The sequence below is a fragment of the Onychostoma macrolepis genome, chromosome 10 (assembly GCF_012432095.1).
Source record: "Onychostoma macrolepis isolate SWU-2019 chromosome 10, ASM1243209v1, whole genome shotgun sequence".
NCBI lineage: Eukaryota > Metazoa > Chordata > Actinopteri > Cypriniformes > Cyprinidae > Onychostoma > Onychostoma macrolepis.
The window spans coordinates 13605007-13631168 of NC_081164.1; the positions used below are offsets into that span (position 1 = coordinate 13605007).

Sequence of the window (26162 nt, forward strand, 5' to 3'; positions counted from 1 at the left end):
CATTTTATATTTATGTAATTTCTTATGTCCTCTAATGAGAATACCAGATACTCCCACTAATAACACTTACAACTGACTATCAACATTTGAACTGTGGGACTTTCTTTAGCTGCAGTTATTAGAATTTACCAGCTGAGATAATAAAATATATTAACACCATTAGGAGAGGTAATTGGAGTACTTTTAAACTCCACCCCTTGATCTCTGCAAAAGTGAGAGGGGTTGTGACCCCTCAGGCGCTTCCCGACAGCAAATGGAGCAGCCTGCAGATCACACCTAAAACCTGACAACCTGAGCAGCATGGAGAACTTCTCTTGAAAGACTGACTGATTACAGAATGGCTTTCATTTTCAACGGCTCCCGCACACAGAGTTTGCATTGCGTTTGTTTCTTTTCCTTTCCTGCTTTTTTGATGCAGCATTTCTCCCTTTAGCCAGAGTCAACGAGGCTGTTATTCAATCCAAGGTGAACATCTGGCTCTAATTAAAGCTTCTCCTTGCTAGTCCCCCCCACAGCGTCACTTTCCCACTCCCTCTACTCTTTCCTCAGCATCCCTCCCTCCAAACCTCCTCCTCTCCGCGTCATGTGTCCCGTGGCTGTGTCTGCATGTGGATCTCAGTGCTGAGGAATATGGAGCGTCTGACTGCTGTGTGGAGTTTGGGGATTCTTCTGTCTCTGAGTTTTGAAGGGGTCTTGTGTCAAACCACCAACTACACCAGGTGTGCGGTAGGGCTGTGGATGAGGATGAGATAAGCGTGCATGTCAGAACAGCTTCTTTTCTTTTTTTTTTTTTTTTACAAACCCTTATGAATTTCTACTGCAGCAGCTGTTTGAACTTGCTAGCTTGCACTTTTATATCTTTTTAAGTGTTTATGTCTTGTATTAAGTGTCATTTTTTAGTCTTTAAACACATGGAGTGTGTTTACTGTATGTATTCTATATTGATTATAGATTTATGAGGGGTTTCAGATGGAAATACTGTGGGTTAGTGTGTTTTCAGCGTGAATCAGGTCACTTTACATCAGGTCCAGCTTTCCTTTGTAGGGAGTGCCATTGCTTTTACTGAAGAAAAAAAAACAGATGGATTATTTGTTAAATAATGACTAGACTGTCTGACATCCTTATGGGCAGAAATTCTGGAAAACATTTTATGCCATTTAACCTGTTGCAGTTTGCAGAAAAATGAAATTTCTGTACACATGAATTTGTCTTCGTTGGAGGATAATGATTTTGTAGAATGTTTGTGCTGCTCTTTTCCATGCAATGAAAGTAGCCAAAAATGTGAAACATGACAGAATTTTCTGTGCCTGATCATACATGATAAAATATGTTATTTGAGTAAATTGAGTAAAATTGAATTTAATTTATATAACCGAGTTGAAAATGCACTGATGTCCTAGTTAAAAAATGATGATGAGATGCATTGATTCCAGTGCTTAATTATGCAAAAATGAGCTTAATTTCAATGTCTGTACTGATTATAGTAGTATGAAGGATTATGTTCATTTTAACAGCACTTCTTTTAAAACCTGTTATACAAAAAGGCTGAAAAAGGACAAAAATACCACAAAGAATCTGGTGCTTCACATTTATGACATAAAACATCATTGAATTTTGTCTTCCTCATTGTTTTTTTAACTTAAGCTGTCCCTTTAAATGTGTTGAATTATATATAAAACTGAAATATGTTAATGCATAACTTATTTCTAATGGGTTGTGACATTTGTAAGTAGCACTAATTTTCTATGTATGACAAATCAGCCTTATTTACCTCTTCATTTTTATTAACACAGTAAATATTTGAGAAGGTCACTCAAATTATACCATGCAGTAAACATCTGGATTACTGAGTGAAGAGACTCTGTCTCAGACGGGGTCTGTGGGAGTGACTGCATAATGACCAGGCTTTTGGTCTGAGTTTTCTGGCCCTGCACCATTACATCACAAAAGATCTCTGTTTTATTTTACAGTGTCATGGAGTTTAAGTCTATAAACATATGTTGCTCTAGACTTCAGTGAATATTATCAAAACAATAAAACATTTCAGGACAATTCAAAAGGGATTTTGAGCCATCAGTGATCTCTGAAATACTGTCTGTGATGCTATAAACACTGACTAAAAGTATCTGCCTCAGCAAAACAGCTTTGAAAATGTATAGCCTGCCAAACTCATAATTTAATGTGCAATAAAATTACTGTCCAACTAAAAGAAAAAGAAAAAGAAAAAAGAGAAGTAGCTGGCAACACTAATTAAAAGCTACTTAAAAGAGACAATATCTTTTTAATATAACTATGCAAGCATTTTTCTGGCACAAAAACAAAAGTCTCTGAATGACTTATCTTAATTTGGGTGACAACATTAAACTTGTAAATTTACACAAAATTATTTAAAAATGAGAATATATTCTAATTTAAATAACTGAGTTACATAAAATGTACTAATGAATATTGTGCTATTAAAAATGCAGTAATACACAAAAATCCAGTGTTTACTTATGCGATGTTGAGCTGAAATTGAATGTCTTTCCTAATTATAGCAATATAATGTATGTTTAGCTAAATGATATTATTATGTTCATTTTAAAAGCCTTCCAACTTTTAAAACGAGCTCTTTATTGAATTTTGAAAGCACATTAATCTAGTTTAACTGTATTTCGTCTGACTGAAATGCTTCAGATAAAATGAAAGCTGTAAACACTGACATTTTATTTGTGTACTGAATAATTACAATATTGTAAAACAGGTATCTTTAAAAACTTCTGAATGGAAAATATTCTCATAATTCAGTTTTTGAGTTGTTGTGGGTCCATCTGTTTGTACTTTGTGAAATTATGTTTCCTGCAAACGATGTGTTGGTCAAGAGTTTGACTCACCTCTCAAACGCTGTGTTTATTGCGCAATATAAACACATTCAGTATTTCCTCATAGCCACCAGAAATCCTTCTCTTTCATTCATCCTCGCTCTCCCAGGCCTGCGTTTAACTGTGGAGGTGATCTGGTTGGAGACTCAGGCTTTGTAGGCAGTGAAGGATTCCCATCGTTCTACAAACCCAACAGCAAATGTACCTGGTACATCACAGTGAGTTCACTTTGAGTTCACACTCCACTCGGGATATCGTATCCCGGAATAAAAGCCTTTAAGTAGCTCTGTCTCTTTCTACTAGGTTCCAGAGGGCAATGTAGTCATGCTGTCCTTCAGGATTTTTGACCTGGAGGCTGATCCTCTCTGCCGCTACGACTATGTGGATGTGTATAACGGACACTCTAACATGGTACAGAAGCTCGGGCGTTTCTGTGGAACGTTCCGGCCTGGATCTCTCATTTCCACATCCAACACCATGATGGTAGAGATGGTATCCGATTCAGGAACAGGAGGAAGAGGGTTCCTGGCCTACTTCAGTGGAGGAAAGCCACATGTGGATGGTGAAATCAAACATATCAAATATTAAACGTGTTGTTATTGATTCTGGAAACTTCTTGTTTTGACTTGAGCTTATGCATAATAGAGAGTGAATATTTGTAGACTCAATGGTCTTTCTTTTCTCTGAAATGATTTTTCCTTTTTTTTTCAGAGCACCAGTTTTGTGGCGGGAAGCTCACAAAATCTCAGGGCACAATCAAAACTCCCAATTGGCCGGAGAAAAATTATCCAGCAGGCATCAGCTGTTCTTGGCTTATAGCAGTAGAGTCGGAAATGGTCAGGAAAAAACATAACCATGCAGTACAGATCGTTTTCAGTTAATAGGGAAACATGGCTTTTCTTTGCTTGAATCTAGGATATTTTCCAAATATATAATGTTATGTTAATTAAGACCTTTTTCCCAGAATACAAATTATTATTTTTTTTTTATGTTAGATTTTGTGTTGAACCCCCGCCCTATGTCCCCCTTTTTTTTTTAGAAAAAAACCCCAAAAATTAATCATTTAAATGTGACGTTTGGTGGTTTTGTGTTTTAGGTGATTGAGGTGAAGTTTGATAAGTTTGATTTGGAGTCTGACACGTACTGCCGCTTCGACTATGTGGCGTTCTTTAACGGAGGAGAGAAAGACGATTCAAGGCGCATCGGAAAATACTGCGGAGACACTGCACCTCAGTCAGTAATCATATACATCTCTTTGCCTGCCATTTTATTATGAATATCATATGTTTGAACAGTTGCATTCATCCTTGCTTTTTATGTCCCATCTGCAGGAACATTATCACCAATGGCAATGTGCTGTTAGTACAGTTTGTATCTGACCTCAGCGTGACCTCAGACGGATTCATGGCATCATACACTAGCATCCCACGTGGCCTCCGTACTCCGACTGCAGATGGCGATGTTGCCTCAGGACCTAGAGTGTCATCCACAGCCACAAGAACCCGTCTCACCCCAGTCAAACCGGTGAAACCTGTGGCCTTTACAACAGAAGCAACAACTACAACCACAACTACGACCACTACAACTGCTGAACAGCCAAAGCCACGACCCAAACCCGTTAGACCCATTAAACCTGTGAGACGACCAGTCAGTAAACCAGAGCCAGATGAATCCAGACCAGGTGAAGAAGAGATAAGAGTAACAAACGATGCTGCATGGTTGATTATAACTTGTTAAACATTGTTGAATGTCTTTTTCAGCCACAGGGACGGACCCAATGTGTGCAAAGGCATGTAAAAGAGATGGAACCATCAAAACTAGTTTCTGTGCTAGTGAATTTGGTAAGTCATTACCTACACTGAAAAGTTGGTGTAGAAGTGGTTTTTACTCAAAAATTGCAAGTAAATTATATAGTCGACAAGTAACACATTTAATTACAGAATACATTTCTGATTAGAAAGATTGAAATAGTATTTTGTTTATTTGCTAATAACTACTCTGAAAAACATTTCTGCTGCTCATAAAATGTTCAACTATTATTAATGTTAAAAACAGCTCTATTGTGTAATATTTGTGCAGAAATCTTGATTAATTTGATCAGGATTCTTTGATTAATAGAGTTTAGAACATAATTTATTTGAAATACAAATTTGTCTGTACTGCCACATTTGATCAACCTAATTAATTTTTGCTCAAAAAAAAAAAAAAAAAATTCTTACTGATCCCAAATTTCTGAATAGTAGTGTAGGTCTTAAAGGGACAGTACACCCAAAAAATAAAAATTCTGCCATTATTTACTCTCTTCCTTTTTCACACTCTATTGCTTTTGATCAATATAATATAATATAACATAATAAGGGTTCATAAATAACAACATAATTTAATTTTAAAGGCGTGAACTATAAGAGCGATTCTTTATTTCAGTTTATTTCAATGTCTCTCTCTCTTACTCTCAGTTATCACCGGTAAGCTGACAGCATTGACTCCTGGACCTAGTGGAAGTATACAGGCCACAGTGTCCTTAATTAAGGCCTATAAGACTGGTAGTCTTTTAATCACTCAAGCTGGAGAAACCATGTCTGTCAAACTTGTGATGCCCTGCAAGAAATGTCCATTGCTGCGCAGAGGTATATGGCTACATATGCACATAAATACACACCTGTATCCGATTCCTTGGACTTTATTCAGCATTCATTTCTTACATATGAGCCAATTATTGATTTATCATCTCTTCAATAGGTCAAAACTATATCCTGATGGGTCATGTGGATGAGGAAGGCCGTGGTGTTCTCTCCCCTGGTAGTTTCACTGCCCTGTACAAAGCCCCACACCACAAGTTACTGACCAACATCAACAACCAGCCATGCTGATCTGATCACTCTGATCCATGTTAGCACAATCAACCTTCAGAGCACAGACAGTAGATGAAAGCAAAGGGCAGTGATTAGACAACGGCCCAGAACTAGTCTGGATATTAAGAGGTATTTTTTGGCATTGTAATATAATGCTCAGGAAGTTAAACACACAATTTCAAATTAGCTGTGGTGCATTTCAAACTTGTCAACTCAGAGCTGCATTTTATAGTTGTAAAGTAAAGATACACTATATTGCCAAAAGTATTGGGTCACCCCCTTCTAATGAACAGGTTTGACTACTTTAGTAATTTTCATGAATACAAATACAAATCCAAGCTGATTATGCAGATTTTGAGCCAAACACCAATGACTTGTACATACACTATATGGACAATCGTATTGGGACACCCCCTTCTTTAGAACGGAACAAGGCACTTCCAAAACTGTGGCAACGAAGATGGAAATATAATTAATTTATTTAAAAATTGTATTTCCATCTCTGTTGCAACAGTTTTGGAAGTGTCTAAAATGACTGTACCCATATGTACAAGTCACTGGTATTTGGTAAAGAGTTTTTGGCTTAAGATCTGCATAATCAGCTTGGATTAGGACTTGGCTTTCTGCAGACCAGTCAAGTTCTTCCACACTGACTAAATCAATAATTTCTTTTTGAACCTTGCCTTATACACAGAGGCATTGTCATGTTAGAATAGAAAAGGGTCCTGTCCAAACTATTGCTTTAAAATTAGAAGCACACAATTCCCTAGAATATCATTATATGCTTAAACATTAAGATTTGTACTCATGGAAATTACTAAAGTAGTCAAACCTGTTCATTAGAAGGGGGTGACCCAATACTTTTGGCAATATAGTGTATTTTTCATACGAGTCTACATATGCACACAGAGATGTCACAAAATATATTTGTAATTTATGATGATGTCTTCTAATACAGGATTTATATAACACATTATTGCATTGAACTTTAGTCTGTGTTGTTTTATTGGGATGGGCCTTTTCTGTTGACTGAAAGCTGATTTTGGTCCAGAATTCATTATCGACACTGACTTAAAACATGAGCGCATACTAAACTGATGATGTGATAATAATAACACTTCTTTATTTCTTTTCCTCCTCCCTTCTTCTATCTTTCTGAGTACAGACTAGCTTACTACCATTGCTTCATTGTTGCGATTGTCAACTAAAACTATTAAAAATCGTATCTGGAATTGAAATGAATGATATAAATGATGATGAAATGAAATTCTGTACATATTTTTATATTAAACATTAGATAAATAACTGAAAAATAAATATTATTACTTTATGAATACTACATTTAATGTTAATATTTAAAAAAATAATAAAATAAATAAAACTAACTGAAATAAATAGATTTAAGTATTAAAATTGAAATAGTGAAAAAGCAAATTCAAAATATTAATAAATACTATTAGAATAACACTTATGTGCATACTATGAGGAATACTCTTCTACAAATGTGACAAAAGAAATACAATCAGCTATGATTATTATTTGTACAAAAAAAAATGCATTTTTCCATTTTTGAGATGCTTCAATGCCCTCAAAAAATGTAACATGCGGCAACAATTTAGCATACTGATGTTTAAAACTCATATTACTTGCTGTTTATTAAAGTTCTCAGAGTGGAAATCAGTTTGCTAGTATTCTATAGCCTTTCTGTTTCTCTCTGAAACTAAACTCATGGGTTTATAGTGTCATCTAGTGGCTGACATATTTACAGAGACTCGGGACTCAAAACAGAGCAATTCATTACAGCAGCTCTCCATTAAAATACTTCTTTAACATGTCAGCTTCATAAATGCAGCCTGTAAACATCCACTCATAAGAAACATAAGCTCTTATAGGCCTATATCATCGCAGCATTAGATGCTTTAGAGACATCCATCGACGTCACTTAGGCCTACTTATAGCGGATAATGACTTGCAAAGGCACAATGAAGCTAATTCTTATCCTGTGTCTGGTAAACAAGGAATTTATATCCTGTCTGTCCTCTCTGTGTCCTCCCTGACGACAACGGGCCACTCTGCCATCTCTTATCTGAAGTCTGGGTAATGGGTTTGTGTTTACATAGTGAAATTAAATTGCACTGGAAGACGGTAATTCTACCCAGCCAGACAAGTTTAATATTCATCCCAAGATTATGAATAGAACATTTTAGAGTGGTGAAGTGGCAAAACATCCACAGCACCTGTAGTTAGAGTCCATACATTGCAATTTACATTAAAGAGGATGAGATTCAGCAGTGAATCGTGTTGTCAAGTTCATATTGCATTTTCATGATAAATAGGGTGCAATAACAAACAACTGATTTAAAATAAACTTAGAATTATATTATTGTTATTTTTTATCATTTTGTATTTATTTTGATTTTTAAATAGCCTATAATCTGTTGTTGTTGTTGTCGTCTGAGGGCTTTTATTTGAACAGACAAATAATTAAACAACAATTGTTAAACAAATAACGTAGTGTTAAAAGTTAAAAGTTTAAATACTCACCAGTCAGTATTTTATGGCTGAATCAATATTCCCAGACTCAAAAAATTTAACTAAAATACATGTCTGAGCCATATTTTAAACTTAATAATAATAATAAACTTAATCATTTTTAAACTCTAATATTACTTTTATAGTGGGTGGAAAAATAGATGTTATACAAAGTAAACATTAATTTAATAATTTCTTTGGGGTTTAGTATGATATAAAATCTAATTATTTTGTTTGTTTATTTTCTTGTAATATCAAACTTGGCATTGGCACAAAATGGGCATTTCCACATCAAAATAGCTGCATTTTTTATTTTGCATTAATTAGTATTAAAGTTGAAATACTTGAAACTGTATGGCTGATTTAGCCCTTTACATATCTATTTATGTAGCAAAACAACCTCAAACTGAAACTTAAATAGTTGGGAAGTCTGTCAATAACATGTCCAGATCATATTTTACCCCCGGTCCAAAATAAGAATAAAGAAAGCACAAAGAAAATAAAGCCTTTTTGTACAATAAGGGAATTGTTTTTTATGACAGTTAAGCACATTTTATCCTAATTAAATGAGACAAAGATTAACAATAGAAATATGATTATATATTTTAAAATTTTGTTCAATATTTAAACTTCTTTGACATAACCAGAGAATAAGAAACAAAATATATCATCATAATTACTAAATGTACATAAATTTGATCATTTTAATTCCAGTGATTAGTACAAAATGTTATCTTTTGCCTGAAATGCATTCATGAACCTCTGAAAAACAATGGGCAATCATACATCCAGGATCAGATTTGCATGACAAAAAACATATTACATTTGTATTTATAAAATCCAGCTCAGTTCCTGTTTTTCCATTCCATGTGGTCCGCATCACTCTGTCTCCCTTAAAACATTAGATTATATTTCAACACAGTAAGTACAAGACAGGTGAATGCCAGGTATGGCGAGAGGATGGAGGAACCGGAGGAAACACTGTGACATCTTTACTAAATACAAAAGATTTAGTTTAATTACACAGGACGGAACAGTCCAGTTGGCTCCTACGATGCTCCTCTACACTGGACGTCTACAGCCAGGTACAAGGCAAGGGATTCTGGGAAAGAAGCCCAGAGGTCAGCAGGTGGCGTCGATAATATTGCCATCCATCTGGTGGCGATAAATTACTCGCGCTTTATGGGAAAAATAGACGGACGTGCGGCGCTTTCCTCTCCGTCGTAACCCCAGGAGACTGTTGGAGAGAAGCCAGGTTGCACCTCAACAGATGGCACTGTGAACACAAAGAGAAAGAGGAAATTAATGTTCAGTGTCGACTACTGAAAGACAGTTTGATTTAGAACTTCATTAGCAACATATCAGGACAAAATTTGGTAAACAAGGTGACTTACCAGGCGGAGGAGGGCACAGCCTGCTTTTACCCCGGTCTTTACAGCGTTTGTACCAAGGAAAACACTGCAAGACTTTCTTACCCATGGTTTACCCAATCTAGAGGTCTGGAGAGAGAACATAAAGTGTAAGATCTACTGACCGATGAACATGGACTTTCAGTGCCATTGTGTTTGTTTCTTCAAGCTTATCTCACTTCTCCGACCGGAACGTTAGCTGAGAGGTGAAAGCGGGAGATTGCTAATAATGGCTCAAAGAAACAAAGAGCTCATTCATCCTGAGAGGATTAATCCTCAGTCGTGACTGAGGCTTGTAACGCTGCTATATCACTTGAGTGGGGCACATAGTTGTGTTCCCTGACCCACTTCGGAGGGCTGGGACAACCAGCTCTGACTACACAATCAGTCACAAAGTCAGACTCGGTGTACATAAATCTTAACTACAGGAAGGGAACCGCTATATAGCAACAGGACACTTTTGTTAAGTAAATAATGAGCATGCATTTAGCAACCACCCACATGTATTTAGCAGAATGGAACAATGATTTATTTTGTCATGTATAAATCATTAAAATGATTCATATGTGACAACTATATTGTATTTACAAAGAAATAATGTTAGTAAAGTGTGCTGTAAATGTATTTCCAGTTTTGCCAAATTTAGCAACCAGAGATAGAATTTTTTCAAAAATAAGTCAATAAAAATGTATAAAAATGAACAAATCAATGTTCTATGTTGAACTAGCACATTCTTTAAATGTTTGTTCACACAACATCAAAATGTTTGATCTGGCTAACTGCAGAGGTAATAAATAATATTGTTTTTTATAATAATAATAATATTATTATTTATATTAATATTATTACTATTATTTTATTGTAATTGTAATCATATTTATTATTATTATTATTATTATAGCCAGGGGGTTACAAAAATGCAGGCTGTGGAACATTTGAGTAAATTAATGTAAATAAATAAATATTTATAATATAATTTATTTAAATTTAATACATAATTTAGAATTGACAAAGTATGTGCTTTAGTAGGCTACTGGCAATATATATATATATCTATATCTCACTGATCCTTTGATTGTGCACCATACCTTCAGCCTATAGATTCAAGCAAATAGATTTGTAGTTCCATGAAAAGTATCTTACATAAAACTCAACCGAAGGGAGGTTAATCCTTCGTTTAAGAAAATCAAAACAGAGCGACTTGGCGCGCTGCACACAAATACACCACAGATCAAATGAGTTCAAAGCCAGATGATAACCAAGCAGCATCAACACACTGACATAATCACATTGTTTATAGTAAAATTTTATTCTCATTAATAAATTCTTGAAATGCAGAGTAGATATGCAGTAGCCTAATATATAACAGCCTATATTTCAGGATAGCATAATAACTTTAGCAATAACTTATTGCAGGATAAATAAAAATATGCACGTTGGAGTAGCAATAATATAGTTGGGCATAGAAGAGTGAGTGGCTATTATTATGTCAAGCACACTTAAAATTTAGGCATGATGCATAGGGCCTACGTGTTAAAAAGTTGTACACATAATATTTTCCTACGTCATACAACCTTTGACAAACGTAACGTTACCTGTAGAGGAACGAAGTGGCGCCGCGTGTCTTATCCAGTGATCTGTTGGATCTGCTGCGTTTGAAACTCTGGCTCCATGAGATTGCGCTCGTGCTGGTCCTTATAGAGATCGTGTTATGGCAGTGATCAGGTCGCATTCCCGGCGGATACTGATGCTGTACTGACTCTATCTGCCCTTCTGTTCCGTTACCTCGGTTGCGTATTAAAGCTTTGATTGAGCGTGCGCGGAACGCCATGGGAAATTTCCACCGGCTGAGGCTTTAAATAACTAATCCTGCAAGCCACAACAAAAGCTCCTGACCTCAGAAGTGGCTGAGTACATTTTTTCAGTATTTGTCTTAGCAGTCCTTCTTAATAAACTGCAATAAACAAATAAACCAATGGCAATTAAAGCTGCTGCAAGGGAGTTTTTGCCAGTATAGTGTCTCATAGATAGGCCTATCACTGACATAGATGTCTGAGAAATCAAACTAACTTATTGTCAAATCAGAAAATTTGGATGCAATTTAGCGTAAGTTTGGGGTGGGTTTGGCCATACATTAAAAAAAAAAAAAAACAATGTGTTTGGGAACCAACAGCCATAGGGCATTAGGCACATCAGCAACTACACAGAACATTTTAGCAACTGCATAGCTAACAATGCTAAAAGCAACAACTTAAAGGAATAATTATATATATATAGAGAGAGAGAGAGAGAGAGAGAGAGAGAGAGAGAGAGAGAGAGAGAGAGATCGAGATAATTTTACTTACCCTCATGTCGTTCCAAACCTGTAATCAGTTGATGGCCCCCATTGACTTGCATAGTATGTTTTCCCTACTATACAAGACAATGGGGGCCAACAACTGTTTGATTACCAGCATTCTTCAAAATATATTTTTTCATATTCAACATAATAAAGAAACTCATACAGATTTGGAATGACATGAGGGTGAGTAAATGATGCCAACATTTTCATTTTGGGGTTAATTATTCCTTTAAAGAGATAGTTCACCCAAACATGAAAGTTCTGTCATTAATGCCCGTTGTTTTACCGTCGCGGTTGCGCTGTAACGTTAGTATTATTTTGTCATGCGAGGCAGCGGCAGAAACTCAGGAAGCTTGAATGTGCGGCTTTATTCCGTGATGCTGTCTCCGCTACTTTGCTTTTTTTTTTTTTTTTGGTCTCCGCTACTTTCAAAACACAAAGAGGTATGTACTAGCAGTATATTGTTTTTTTTACCGCTTGACTTGCACTTCGCAACGACACAAGCTTGTTTCTGCAAAGATGTTCAGCATGTTTTCTGCAAAAACGTCTGACGTGTTTACGTTTTACGTGGCGTGAGGACGTGTAAAAGCTACGCTAAATCCGAACTGACCAGAACCCCTGGAAATCCGTTTCAGTAACGGTCAAATCGGATTAGCATATCGGAAGTAGCATACCAGAAAACAACTTTGTAGTCCAAACGGGCCCTTCGTTGTAGTTTTTGAAAAGGGATCTCCCTTTGGAGTGAACTTTGAGATTTGTAACTTCGTAGATCTTTTTATGCCCAAACATACACATTACACACTGACAAAAATAAAAAGTGAAAAAGCATAATAGGACCCCTTTATGATATTTTTGATGAAATCTGAGAGCTTTCTGACCCTGCATAGACAACAATGCAACTGACACGCTCAAGGCCCAGAAAGGTAGTAAGGACATCTTAAAATAGTCCATGTGACATCAGTGGTTCAAAATGTATTTTTTGAAGCTACAAGAATACTTTTTGTGTGCAAAGAAAACAAAAATAATGACTTTATTCAACAATTATTTTCTTCAGTGTCAAGTCTTCACCATGTGTCAGCGGCACCACACGCGTGCGTCATTATTTTTGTTTTCCATTCACACAAAAAGTATTCTCATAGCTTCATAATATTTCAGTTGAACCACTTGTCACATGGACTATTTTAACAATGTCCTTGCTACCCTTGGGCCTTGAACGTGTCAGTTGGGTTTCTGTCTATGCAGGGTCAGAAAGTTCTCGGATTTCATCAAAAAATATCTTAATTTGCGTTCTTAAGATGAATCAATGTCTTATGGGTTTGGAATGAAATGAGGGTAGTAATTAAAGACAGAATTTTCATTTTTGGGTGAACTATGCCTTTAACTCCCCACAACATTTTAGTTTTGTGGTAAGTTTCGAACCGTCAAGTTATTTTCTTTTCAAAAAGTAAAAATAAAAAATAAAAAATGTCTAGTTACTGTTGAAATTTTGTTTGGATCCACAGAAATCATTTACAACATTGCATGGGAAAAGTGTGTATGATTGTGTAATGAGATAATGAGAGAATATCAGCTGAACTAAAAATGACTACATAGCTGACCATTTTGAAATTTCATACATTTATGGTGGGAATGTTTTATTTATTTTTTAAGTAGTAAGAGGTGCTCTTACAACAGTGATAAGAACATTTTTACAAAAAGTTTCTTATGATAAATGTACAAAAATCACTAAAATACAAAGAATGCAAACACATTTTACAAAGGAACAATCTGTATTTCATTTTTAAAAATAGGTCCACCCTTTTTCACCATCTTACAGGCCTTAGGTTAGACACCATATTGAATTTATCATGTATGAAAACGAGGCTGTGAGGGATAGACTTACTGTCTTTTCAATGGCACACACTGAATAAAGATCCTAATAAAGGTTCCAAAAGGGGGTTTTCACAACGATGCCCAGTTTTGGTTCCCCAAAGAACCTTTCAGTGAACAGTTCTTAAAAGGACCATTTTTTCTTAGAGTGAAGAACATTTTAATAATCTAAAGAACCTTTTCCACTGTAAAGAACCTTTTGTGAAATGAAAAGGTTCCATGGATGGTATAAGGTTCTTTATTGGCATCAAAGAACCTTTATTTTTAAGAGTGTAGTTCATGTAATTTTCAGAACTTTCAAAACAGCTTTGTCTGATGATGTTTTGTCAGCTGAACAATATTGTTAAACCCAGTAAAACCCACTGAACGCACTGTACTTCTATCCCTCATAGCCTTGTTTTCATTCCTGTCAAAAATGAAATATGGTGCTACCCCGGCCATGGTCTATAGGTTGATCCAGTTAAAAAGAACTGAAAAAACGTCACTGCACTGCAAAGATTCTGATGTTGAATTAAATGCACAATTTGTAAAACTGCTGAGAACATGGCACTGCTTGTATTGACATATCGGCACTATTTGGTTTTTGTATGTGACCTTTTGCTATGGCTATTCACATTAAATTCACCATGCTCTTTTTTTAGGCTGCTCAAACCCACACACTACCCTTTCCCTCGCTCTCTCCTGCCCCCTGCTGGCCACAGCAGCCCCCCAGGCCTTGATGACGTGATGCAGGCAGGTTCTTGTAGACGGCACGGCTGTAGGGGATGAAGCACAGGCCCAGCTGGAGGTGGCGTGCCATCCTACAGTAAGCGGCCAGAGCCAGAACCAAGAGCGGAGCCAGCAGCAGGAACCCCACCACCAGTAAAGCCACACAGCCTCCATCATCCAAGAGATCTGAACAGTAGACGGAAGTACCATGGCGCTGAACCTTTGGAACAGACAGAGAGGAGTGCAAGAAAAGGAGTTAGTTAGGAAGATTTCACAAGAGAGGGAGGGAAAGGACTGAAAGTACTGTAAAAATTGTGTCTGATATATATTGTCAATTCAGATAAGAGTATGATTACATTGACCAGCGATAAGAAAATTAATAAAAACATCCACATATGGTGAAGCAGTGGGAGTTGACTGAGGCTGCTCAGCTGGAGACAGCTAACTGATCACTGACGCAGGGAAATGATAAAGAGAGGATCGTGTGACAGAGTTTATTTCCTCTTCTCACCCAGGTGATTTGTGAAACTCTGGGCAGGTTAGTCATCAGTGCTATGTCACTAGAGCAATCTGAGCTGTTTTAATTTCTTTTGGAGGGAGAAAGATGAAATTTGGGGTGGAATCACAGTATGTGAGAACAAGCACAGAAAAAGATCCAAATATAATAGCAGGTATCATAAATATACACTTTCAAAAGCTTGTGGTGAGTAAGATTTTTTTTTTTTAAAGAAATTAGCACTTCAATGTAGCATTTGGACCAATCTTGACACAATTTTTCATTAGATTTAACAAATCAATGATTCATTAGATTAACAAATAATCACAGACCCCTCACCCAATAAACGTACTGGGTGCAAGGATGTATGTGAACAACGCCAGGCCCCTGGTTACCATGGCAACTAGGACACCTCAGCCAGATCAGATAAACTTTACGACCTAAATGTATGTAGAGAGAATCTTCGCCCCTACTCAATTCTATCTAAAACAGACACATACTGCTATTGGAAAATACTTCTTTCATTAATTCATAGACAGATTTTTCTTTGGCCTTCCTATCACGTATCCTCAGGTCATTGTGTATATTATTACTGTTCTTGTATATTGTCTTTTGTATTGTATACTGTTTGATGAATGCTTATGATCGAACCGGTCATAAAACCTCCCGCCTGGAAATTCAGGCTTTCTCATTGGTCAAGCCCATCCCGAGAGGAGTGACTCTTCCCATACTTTAAAGGGCTCACGCACAGTTCCACCCTTTCTTCTGCAAAATCTTCTGATTTCTGCCCATGTGGAGAGCCTGAGCCAGTGCGGGCGTGCCCGGTGGGCCCCAACATATAGCCAGTCTGCAGTTCTTTTAGATCCTAAGAGGATGAGGAGGATGAGGACTCTTCGGGACCCCTAGGTTTGTGCCAGGCCTTTCGGCCTTGACTTTCATTTCATCAAAGATCCTAGGATCTCAGCTGATGTCTCTCTTAGTTCTCTCATCACCTTCATCTGGGAGAAAACTCTCCCAATCACCACCGAGCCAGAATAACATCTTTTGGAGTTCATCACCCTTCAAACCCAGAAGAACTTGAAGAACTCCAACACCACCAAACCTTCAAACCATTTTAGTATAGTATAAGGTTATACTACAGGTTTAGTATAAGCCATAGACCCTGTTGTAAAACGGCACTGATGGTTTTTAACTCAGGTGGTTCTGACTCATTTTCCATAACTGCATTCTCTGGTTTCTCTAATGGCTTCATTCATCCACTTTAGCTCCCCTTTTTTATGTACGCGTGAGTGTATGTATGCTCATTTGTTTGTTAGACTAGTTTGTGTTAGTGTTTAGTTAATAAAACTCTTGTGCACAAATTATATGAGTTTCTGATTCTGCCTTGCAAATTAATGTCCCTTTACGATTTTGATCCTTGCTACATGCTCTAATGCATTAATACTGTATCAAAGTATTTTCTGTGGCCACGAAAACATCCAGAGTTGATATGAACTTACACTGAATGTTCGCTGGACGAACAGATTAGTTGATGGAAATTTAATTCTGCTACACTACTGGCTGCTGATATAAATAATTGTAATTAATCATAATTAATTGTAGGCTAATTATTTATATAGGCTACATTTCCCTTTTGAGCTGATTTGCTACATCAATCACTCAAAACGGACAGTAAAGACATTTATAATGTTACAAAAGATTTATATTTAAAAAAATACGGTTCATATGAACTTTCTATTCATCAAACAATCCTGAAAAATATATCATGGTTTCCACAAAAATGTTAAGCACCAAATCAGCTCAAAGATCACGTGACACGAAGACTAAAGTGCTGAAAATTCAGCTTTTCCATCACAGAAAAAAAAAAAAAAAAAAGTATATATATTAGAAATAGAAAACAGTTCTTTTAAATTGAAATAAAGGCACTTCTTTCAGAACTTCTTTCAAAAACGTTAAAAATCCGACAACAAACTTTTGTACCAAACCTCAAATCTTTTTTTTTTTTTTTAAACATGTAATGTACAAGCAGGAACTGGCAAATCGGTCAAGTGAATTAGGTTAATTAGGATTGGATAGTAACAAGACGTTACTTATTTGTTACATAACATTAGAAACGCACTTACCGTTGAATGGCAGAGGAAGCCAAAAACAACCATGACGAGCGAAGGCAGGAGGATGAGGCCGAAGATAAACGCAGCCAGACCCACATTGAGGGCGGCGATGATCAGATTCTGTGCTGTTACCAGAACAGAACAGGCCCAACAGTCCAGAGAGCCCCTCAGCTCCAGGGGAGACTCGTTCACCGCACTGCCTGCTATCGAGTACGGAGGAGGAACCACCACAACTGAGCTGGACACGTTTGCTGGAGTACTGGAGGAGATGGAGCCGGTGTGATGGAGGCGCGGGTGAGGGGAATCGAGCTCCCCTCGGTCCGTGGCGGTCTGCAGGGACACGGGTTTCTCCAAGGTACCATTACGGGAAAGACTCATCTTGCCGTTCATCAGTCTTTCAGGCATGAAATTATAGTTTTTGGCTGGCAAAAAAGAAATATTCAAACTAATGAACTGGCTCTGTAAACTGCCCACAAACAGCAATAAATAGCCTTTTAAGTCATGCTAACAGCAATAAAATGCCTAGCCTATTAAATGAATATTCCAGGTTCAAAAGATGTTAAACTCAGTGGACAGTATAGTATACTGACTGTTTGTGACATATTGTTGATTTCCACAGAGAAGTTCTTAGGAAAAAAAAAAAGATTGAGACAAAATAATCCTCACAATGCTTTTTTTTTTTTTTTTTTAAGAAAAAGAGAGACAAATGAAAAAATAATTTTTGTGTTAATCAGCATTATGCCACAAATGCTGTTGACTGAGCTTAACTTACATGAAATCAAGAATATAGCCAATTGTTGGTGGGAAACTAAAAAGTGTGGACTATATATTTCTTTAAAAAGGTCTGGTAAAAATGTAGAGAAAGCAAACGGTGATAACTAACACTGAGAATCAGGAAATGAAGCCACTGACCCCACCCTGATCTCCAGGATGACCAAAAAAATACAAAACAATAACTTTGGAATGGCTCATCAGGAAACCCCAAATGCTGACCAGACCACAAATACTATAAAACAGCGGAACCCTAAAAGAGCAACATTCTAAAGAAACAGTCATAAATGGCCTTTAACAGCTCGTTACAGATCCACATGAACCATTTAAGCAAGTGAATGTCAGGAAAACATCAAATTTCCTCTGATTTATGCAGGTTAGTCTCTTTGATCAATAATACACATTGCGTAGTTTAAGGACAGATGTTAGAGCACAGATCATCTACGTGTTTTAGATTGTGACTTCAGAAGTCAGAGGTCACATGCTTGCTTATTCTTTCTAGGAATAAGTCCTCTGCTTACCCTTGTTTATTTGGAGTGGGCCCAATTTTTAGTGAATACAAGTATGATATCACGCTTCCATTAATAGTTCCGATGTTATCAAGACCTTGATTTAAAATCCTTTCCCACACAATCACCTTTTAAATTCTTAAAGGAGCAATTTGCTGTGACCTTAAGGAAGTTTTCAGTGGCAATAATTACCAAAAGACTCATTTATTTTTTTACACTTATAAAATTATAAGTGGTAAATTATTTTCATTTTATTTGATTATTTATTTAGATATATACATATTAATATGATTAATATTCAATAATTTACATATTTAATAATATAGAAACATTTTATTTCATTTTTTAAGTGTTTATATGTTTTCATTAGTGTGAGTAGTGCAAACATTTGTACATTTGCCAAGATTAAATCACCACCATGACTAATTTTACATTCTGATTCAAGGTTCAGAATATCAGGAAATTCCACAAAATATACAAATATATAAAGGGGGGTTTTGACAGGACATAGACAGTCTTTAGGGAATTAAGGTCAGTATATATAGCAGAACAAAGCCCAAACTGAACTAAACTATGAAATAAGTTCAAACAGTGTTTATCACTGGTGAATTGAAAAATAAGAATATATTTAATCTTGGTCCAAGATACCAGGCCTTATTGCTTCATACTGAAAGACCTTTGCTATCTATTTATTCAAGGCCTGTATGATTTAAAGGCCACAGTTTATATGTGCATATTTAAATACTGACAAAAGTTTCAAATAATTAGGATTTAAAAATCTTTTTGAAAGAATCTCTAATTATTTGATTACAAATGCAGTATTGTGAAATATTATTACGGTACTATAAAAATAATTATATTTTAATATATTTAAAAATGTAATTTATTCCTGTGATGCAAAGCTGAATTTTCAGCATCATTACTCCAGTCTTCAGTGTCACATGATCCTTCAGAAATCATTCTAATATGATTTTAAATATATATATTATTATTATTTTTTTTTAAATTAATTAATTAATTAATTTTTTTTTTTTTGTGGACGTTTTGATATAAAGTAAAACCCTACAAGGCATTTACATGAAACAGTGTTATTTACATAAGTTCAAACCCAATCCAAAGTCTAAAATTTTCTATACTTACATTAGAGTAATAAAGTTGGTCGTCCGTTCCCTCAAACACCACCTTTCCTCCTGCAGAAAAATTTCCTTTACTTGTTATATAATTTCCTTTCCCAACTGAATCCTTCACAATGGCTGAGATGATTATTCCAGTCTATAATTCTTACGTTTTATTCATCTAGTTTTCATGTCCACCTGTAGAATCTCCACTGGCTCTGTGTGAAACTGAACTCCGTGGAACACTCACTCCTCTATTTCAGCCCTTTCTCTTCCTCCTTTCCTGCTCCGCTCTTTCCTTCCTTTGACGAAGATGTCCTGCCTTGGTATCTCGGTTATATCTCTCCGCTCCCACTTCTCTTTCTGGCCTCCCGCTGCTCTGGCTGGGGCATTTAGGATTGTGGGGTGTTGGGTAGTGGGGGTGTAGTCTTATCCAGGAGATTTTTTTGCCCAATAAGATGGATGACCTGGACTCCCTTTGGAGCTACACACTCTACTCCCTTTCTACACACTTTCATTTCTTATGTTGTGACAGGTTTTTTTTTTTTTTTGGTACATTTGAGACCATTGAAAAGATCTTTAGAGGCATGTCATGCAAAACTGACATTTCATAGTTTAACTATAAAAGTTCCTGAAAGCAAACCTAAAGAACATATTTCTGAGTAACGCAGTAGTTGGTGTTGTGAGTAAATGGACAGCTTGAATGAGTGACTTGGTTCACTTTCAAAAGAAAAAACTCTGCCCGTTACATAACCCTGGTTCTTACATCACAAGCTCTGTATTTTCATCACAGTCTTAGAAAACCAGACATCTCAAGCACAATAGAAGAACTCAGATGTCCTGAGGAAAATACATAACATGATTAAGAGGCATATAAAAAAAAACTGAAATCTGAAAGTAACTCCCAGTGGCACAGAAAGAGATCAAGAAGGCTTTCTCTCTTGAGTTACAAAAATATGAAATACTGTATATAAGAGTTACTAAAAGCTTTATGTAGGTCTGTATCACTAAGGACCCTCTAAAACATTTGGCTGCAGCTACAGCGGGGGAGTTGATGCCTGTTTAATATCTCTCAGGATGTGTCAGAGCTGTCAGGGCACAGGGGGCTGTTGGGATGTTTTTTTTTTTTTTTGAGATTTCAGCATACGTGATGTAGATTGGCTGTTTTTGAATGAGATACTGGAGGTTTTTGTTTCAGGATCCAAAATTAAATACTGAAATTGTGGCAAATAATGTTGGTAACCCTTTAGAGAACAATTCTCACTTTTAACTAGTTGCTTATTAGCATGCCTTTAAATAACATATTGGTTGATTATTAGTGCTTATAAAGCACATATTCTGCATGACCATAACCCTAAACTTAACAACTGCCTTACTAACTATTAATAAGCAGCAAATTAAAAGTTTAAGGCAGAAGTCGTAGTTAATGGTTTGTTAATAGCGAGAATTGGAAATAAAGTGTGACCAAAATGTTATTAAAATAAAAAATATATATATCTGCATATGATTTATATTATATTATATTATATTATATTATATTATATTATATTATATTATATTATATTATATTATATTATATTATATTATATTATATTATATTATATTATATTATACTGAACACATGTTTGTTAACCACAAAATTATTTATTTTATTTATTATTACTTACTGCCATATGGACATTCCTTTGACACTCATATATGAATAAATGTAATTTTTCATGGATAATATTATATAATATAATTTAAATCATTTGTCTTGACTGCTCCGACATGTCCTGAGAGATATTAAACCAATATATAATATAATATAATATAATATAATATAATATAATATAATATAATATAATATAATATAATATAATATAATATATGATATAATATATGATATAATATAATATAATATATAATTTTCTCTTTCCTTTTGAAGCCTATTTATTTTGCTGTCCAAACTATAATATAATATTAGTAAAATATAATATAATATAATATAATATTATATAATTTTCTCTTTCCTTTTGAAGCCTATTTATTTTGATGTCCAAACTATGCACCATCGTATGGTTATTCGCATGTAATTATTTGGATTTAGCATAATTTTATTCACAGCTGTCTGTGATTGTATCAGAACTGATAAACCTTTTCAGGTCATGAACCACCAGTTGAGAATGACTGTGATAGAGTGAACTGGATAAGATACAGAGTTAACGAGTGAAAACAGGATAATGACTTTACCATTTACCATTGTTTATTTATTTATTCACAGCAGTGGCGATATGGAAAGGGAGATAAAAAGGGTGCTGGTGAAATATACAAGTTAAGTGTGGAGGGATGGTGAAAAACGAGATATATCCTGACAGTCATAAAAGAGGAAAACCCGTCTTCCTGTCCTTGGAGCCAGGATTTCCGCAGTAAAGTCCGCAGAGAGCGCTGAGGTGTCAGCGAAACATTACTCCTGTCCCATGACCTCTGCAGGCCTCCGCTTCCACTCGCAGACAGACAGGAGACTGTGAATCTGTAGCCTTCCTCTAATACGCTTCCACTCGCGATCCAGAAATAACTTACACGTAAACACATGGGAATTTATCAGAATGTTTTATTTTTTTTTTATAGTTAGAATTATATCAGGTATAACACACAAAAATCACAAAATGTTTTAGACAAGTCTGGCTCAGTTCCTTAATGTTTTCCTTTGCTTTTTTTTTTTTTTTTCATTTAATCTTTTCTTTCTTTTTTTTTTTATACAGTAAAACAAACAAAAAAATGGCAACGAACCTGAAAACAAAGTCCGAGAGGTATCGATGGAACGCAAATCTGAAAACTCAACGATCTGCAATTCATCAATAATGATACAAATCAGAAAGGTCATAATTATCATAACAGCTAGGATGACTGGAATCATACACGCGTCACAATATCCTGTACCTCAAGTAAAGCAAACAAATTTAATGTGTTAAATATACAGTACAAAGACATTCAGTTCATAAAAGTGTACTGACTCTGTTCTAAGCACCAACTTGTGAGATTAAATTCATGTTTTCAAACCTACAGATCATTTATACAGACAGAGAGAGACCCGGGAGGATGGGGGATCAGCACCATTTTGAATCAGACGTTCCCCCGTAAGCCTCACCACATCAGCACAACAGAAAGATTTACAAAATACGCATGTCAGAAAAGAGAAGCATCACGAACGATCAATAAATACAAAAGGAAAAGACAAGTAAATAAATAAATAAAAAACAAAACCAACAAAGATTAATTCAGTTATGATTCCAAAAATAAGAAAATCGAATTAAAGGAGTCGATCAGACTGAGAAATGCATCAAAAGCCACAAGTTTGCAGGAATGATTTTTTGTTTTTTTTGTTTTTTTGAGTTGTACAAAAAAGATTCACGTAACACACACACAAGGTTTTCCAGACAAATGCAATCAAATACGTTTGAGATTAAACCCGTATTTTTTGGAATAACTGTTACATATACTGTACCGCACGTGATATTTTAATGCTCTAAAAAATGTTATTATTTATTTAATCAAATACCAGGAAATCATCTTTTGTCTAAATGCATACCACAAGGCCCAAATGGTCTTAGTCTAGACTGTTAAAAAAGTTGTTTTTTTCCTTTCCGAAAACCTTAAAACCTAACAACTTAAAAAACAAAATAGCACCCAGTCAAATATGCAAATACCATTTACAAAGGTCTGACTTCTAGTAAATATGACACGACCGAAACAACAGAAAAAAACTTAATGCCACTGCAATGGTCATCAGCTCCAAGAGAAATGAATCCTCTGCTGTTATATACGTTTGTATCAAAGCACCACTTACTCAGATAAACCAGAGACAAACTGGACTGGTGAAATCGTCTTCCATTTGCATAAAAAACGTAAACTACATCAGTACCTGAATTAATGCACATGTTCGGCAAGTTGACAATTTTTAAAAAAGGAATCACAGCAGTTATCCATTGTGGATGAGTGACCTGATAGCCAAGTCCAATGATGTAGCACCACTCTAATCGATCTGCAATCAGGAGCGTGAGAACTATCAGATGTCCCATCAGTAGCTGGCTGAGGGGAAGACGACTGCGCTGGAGAGACATCGGCTGATAGTATTGTAAACAATGTGAAGTAAACAGCGATTTGATTGGCTGTTCTGTAAGTCTGCAGTAGTGGTTTTGGTAAAGAAAAAAGAAAAAGAAAAAAAGGAGAACGTAAGGTTTGTGCCGCTGCTTTGGGGCAGGAGGGTGGGAGATTTGGTTATGGCTGTGTAGTTTCAGACATCAGGTTCACCTACAGCACGGGACTGGGGCCTGGGAAGAGAAAACTCATGCATTACAACTGCTGTCAAAATAATTTAAAATGGACATACAGAGTCATGGTGGTCAATGATGATGTCCTTGATGGATTATTTTACTTGGAAACATTTCACTAAAAAATACAATAAATTCTATTTTGCATAATGGAAATTAAGCCTATTTTTTAAATAAAATCTTTATTTATTTGGATTTTAGTTTTATTTTATTTTAAACATGTCAAGGTCACAGTTCACAAAGCATAATCAAGCCTGTTTAAGAAAAAAAATTACATAACATGCCCAGCTCACATTTCATATTATAAATTATATTACGCATTCTGAAAATGAAGTATATAAAAATAAATAAAATAAAATAAAAAATAGCATAACATATTGCTATTTTATTTTAAACATACTGTTCACATTTCACAAAAATATTATATATTCTATATTGCATACTATAAATTAAGCCTATTTTTAAAAAATGAAAATAAAAACAGCATTGCCTATTGTTTAAAAAAAAAAAATGTCCAGTTAATATTTAAAAAAAAAATACACATTCTAATTTGCATATTGAAAATGATGCCTATTTAAAAAAGAAAGAAAAGAAAAAATATCATTACTTTTGTTATTGTTTGTTATTTATTATTTTAAACATATCAAGGTCACATTTTATGAATTCTACTTAGCATAATACAATCAAGCCTATTTAAAAAAACAAACATCTAATATAAATAATAAATAATATATATTACATATTACATATTTTATTTTAAACGTCCAGATCACTATTCACAAAAATATTGTAATAATTATTATTTGCATTTAGAAAATGAAAACTATTTTAAAAATAAATAAATAAAATGTAATGATAATAAATATTTTTTATTTTATTTAAACATGTCCAGGTCACAATTTACAAAAAAAAATTATACATTCTATTTTTCATAATCAAAATGATGCTTATTTTTTAAAAACGAAATAAAAATGAAATATTGTTAGAAATATCATTGCATATTTTCTTTTATTCTCATTTTATATAATTTTTTATTTTAATGTTCAGGTCACATTTCACAAAATTATAAACTCTAGCATACCGAAAAGAGAAAGTAAAATAAAATATTACATGTTACATTTTGACATTAGTGTGTAGCAGAGTGTTGTCTTACCAGGGTGAAGTTATCATATGTGTTCATGAGCTCACTGATGCGGTACTGCTCCAGCACCACCACCCCGCTCAGACCGGGGCTCTGCTCCCGAGCGCAGTCCTCACAGTGAACCACATACGTCTTCCTACTGCTGCTCTCACTGGTCACAAACAGCAGGTTAAACACCTCCACCTGTTCACACACGCACACAGTCACATACATCAACGAACATCTCATGACAGAATATTATTTGCCATCAATGTGTTGAGTGTTGGTGGTCCTCACGTCGCACTCGTTGCAGTAGTACGCTGGCTCATCCTTCACCCTGTTCTGATAGGAGATCTTCTTCCCTGCAGACACCAGCTGATCCCTCAAAATCTGAATGTGTTTGATGGACTGGAGAAGACAATGTCTGAAAGACAAGACAAGAAGGAGATGGAACTATAAAATCATTTAAAGTAGGTCTCAGTGACACAAATCATGCAACGCTGCACTCACTTGATCATCTTGAATGTGTTCGGGTCTGTGATCTTGATTGTGCGGGCGACATTCCAGGACACATGAATCATGGGGACGATTGATTTGACTTTCTTGATCTCATTCCACTCAAAGCGTTCAAGAGCCAGCTGGTATTGATAGGCTGGAAAGACAAAAGGCATGAAGCAAGTGCCAAATATATTTACAGTAAATGGATGTCTTTGGCGCCCCCTATTGTTACACTATAGACTCACCATTTAAAGGGCCAACGTTCCAGGCAATGTTGTTGCACCAGCCCACGGCCTGGACCCAATGCACAGTGCCAGCGTTGATCCACACCAGGTCACCGGGTCTCTGAATGAAACGGTACACTGGGATGTTTGAACGGTACAGGTCCTCTAGAACCGGCCACCACGAGCCTGTCAGATAGTCCACACTGTGCCTAACACACAGAAGACATTGTTTTATATTTAATCGCATTTGTCATCATGCTAAGCCATGAAAATAACTTCCATGTGTGATCCAAAGCTTACTTTTCGCACAAGTCACTGATGGCTTTCCAGTAGTGTTCATGGACGGCAAACCACTCACAGTCTCCAGGTCCAATATTGATGTTCACTGAACAGAAGTTATTATTTTCCTGATGTCCTAGAGAGAGGAAATCAG

The 26162-nt window shown here is 35.6% G+C and overlaps 4 protein-coding genes and 1 long non-coding RNA gene across 6 annotated transcripts in view; 2 read left to right on the forward strand and 3 right to left on the reverse strand.

Annotated features, from left to right (window-relative positions):
- Positions 1-588: 588 nt before the first annotated feature.
- Positions 589-6699, forward strand: pcolcea (procollagen C-endopeptidase enhancer a). Its single transcript, XM_058790333.1, has 9 exons — positions 589-719; positions 2971-3079; positions 3165-3423; positions 3573-3697; positions 3958-4094; positions 4193-4542; positions 4622-4702; positions 5318-5488; positions 5601-6699. The coding sequence occupies exons 1-9, from the start codon at positions 607-609 to the stop codon at positions 5729-5731; spliced, it is 1476 nt and encodes a 491-aa protein (XP_058646316.1). The 5' UTR covers positions 589-606; the 3' UTR covers positions 5732-6699.
- Positions 6700-6846: 147 nt separating this feature from the next.
- On the reverse strand, positions 6847-11755 carry si:ch211-237l4.6 (uncharacterized protein LOC446130 homolog). The gene is given in 5 exon segments (XM_058790338.1): positions 6847-9441; positions 9444-9521; positions 11250-11376; positions 11379-11417; positions 11420-11755. Coding segments are annotated over 5 exon segments (384 nt in total). The 5' UTR covers positions 11486-11755; the 3' UTR covers positions 6847-9367.
- A 1817-nt stretch (positions 11756-13572) lies between these two features.
- tmem88a (transmembrane protein 88 a) lies at positions 13573-20092 on the reverse strand. 2 transcript variants are annotated; one of them, XM_058790335.1, is made up of 4 exons: positions 19745-20092; positions 19600-19649; positions 17192-17601; positions 13573-14792 (listed from the first exon to the last, which is right to left on the reverse strand). In XM_058790335.1, exons 3-4 carry the CDS (start codon positions 17582-17584, stop codon positions 14511-14513), a joined length of 675 nt encoding a protein of 224 aa, XP_058646318.1. In that variant the 5' UTR covers positions 17585-17601; positions 19600-19649; positions 19745-20092; the 3' UTR covers positions 13573-14510. The 2 variants fall into 2 exon arrangements, with proteins under 2 accessions (XP_058646318.1, XP_058646317.1); XM_058790334.1 differs by having other exon boundaries at positions 19600-20092.
- On the forward strand, positions 17407-22341 carry LOC131548773 (uncharacterized). The gene is made up of 2 exons (XR_009273237.1): positions 17407-17534; positions 21838-22341. It is a non-coding gene; the product is annotated as an uncharacterized LOC131548773 (long non-coding RNA).
- Positions 22150-26162, reverse strand: part of kdm6bb (lysine (K)-specific demethylase 6B, b) — a 39345-nt gene continuing 35332 nt past the window's right edge. Inside the window, exons 16-21 of the mRNA XM_058790337.1 lie at positions 26030-26144; positions 25751-25938; positions 25518-25659; positions 25305-25431; positions 25041-25211; positions 22150-23887 (exon numbers count right to left, since the gene is read on the reverse strand). Of these exons, the coding sequence (XP_058646320.1) occupies positions 23864-23887; positions 25041-25211; positions 25305-25431; positions 25518-25659; positions 25751-25938; positions 26030-26144 (767 nt within the window). The 3' untranslated portion in view covers positions 22150-23863. The remainder of the gene's footprint in view (positions 23888-25040; positions 25212-25304; positions 25432-25517; positions 25660-25750; positions 25939-26029; positions 26145-26162) is intronic.

Excerpts from the sequence above, each read along its gene's own strand:
- pcolcea (XM_058790333.1), top strand. The coding sequence starts at position 607 with ATGTGGATCTCAGTGCTGAGGAATATGGAGCGTCTGACTGCTGTGTGG. Across the intron at positions 3,698-3,957 it reads TAGCAGTAGAGTCGGAAATG|GTGATTGAGGTGAAGTTTGA; the intron begins GTCAGGAAAAAA and ends TTTGTGTTTTAG. Across the intron at positions 4,703-5,317 it reads TTTCTGTGCTAGTGAATTTG|TTATCACCGGTAAGCTGACA; the intron begins GTAAGTCATTAC and ends TCTTACTCTCAG.
- tmem88a (XM_058790335.1), bottom strand. The coding sequence starts at position 17,584 with ATGCCTGAAAGACTGATGAACGGCAAGATGAGTCTTTCCCGTAATGGT. Across the intron at positions 14,793-17,191 it reads GCTTCCTCTGCCATTCAACG|GTTCAGCGCCATGGTACTTC; the intron begins GTAAGTGCGTTT and ends TCTGTTCCAAAG.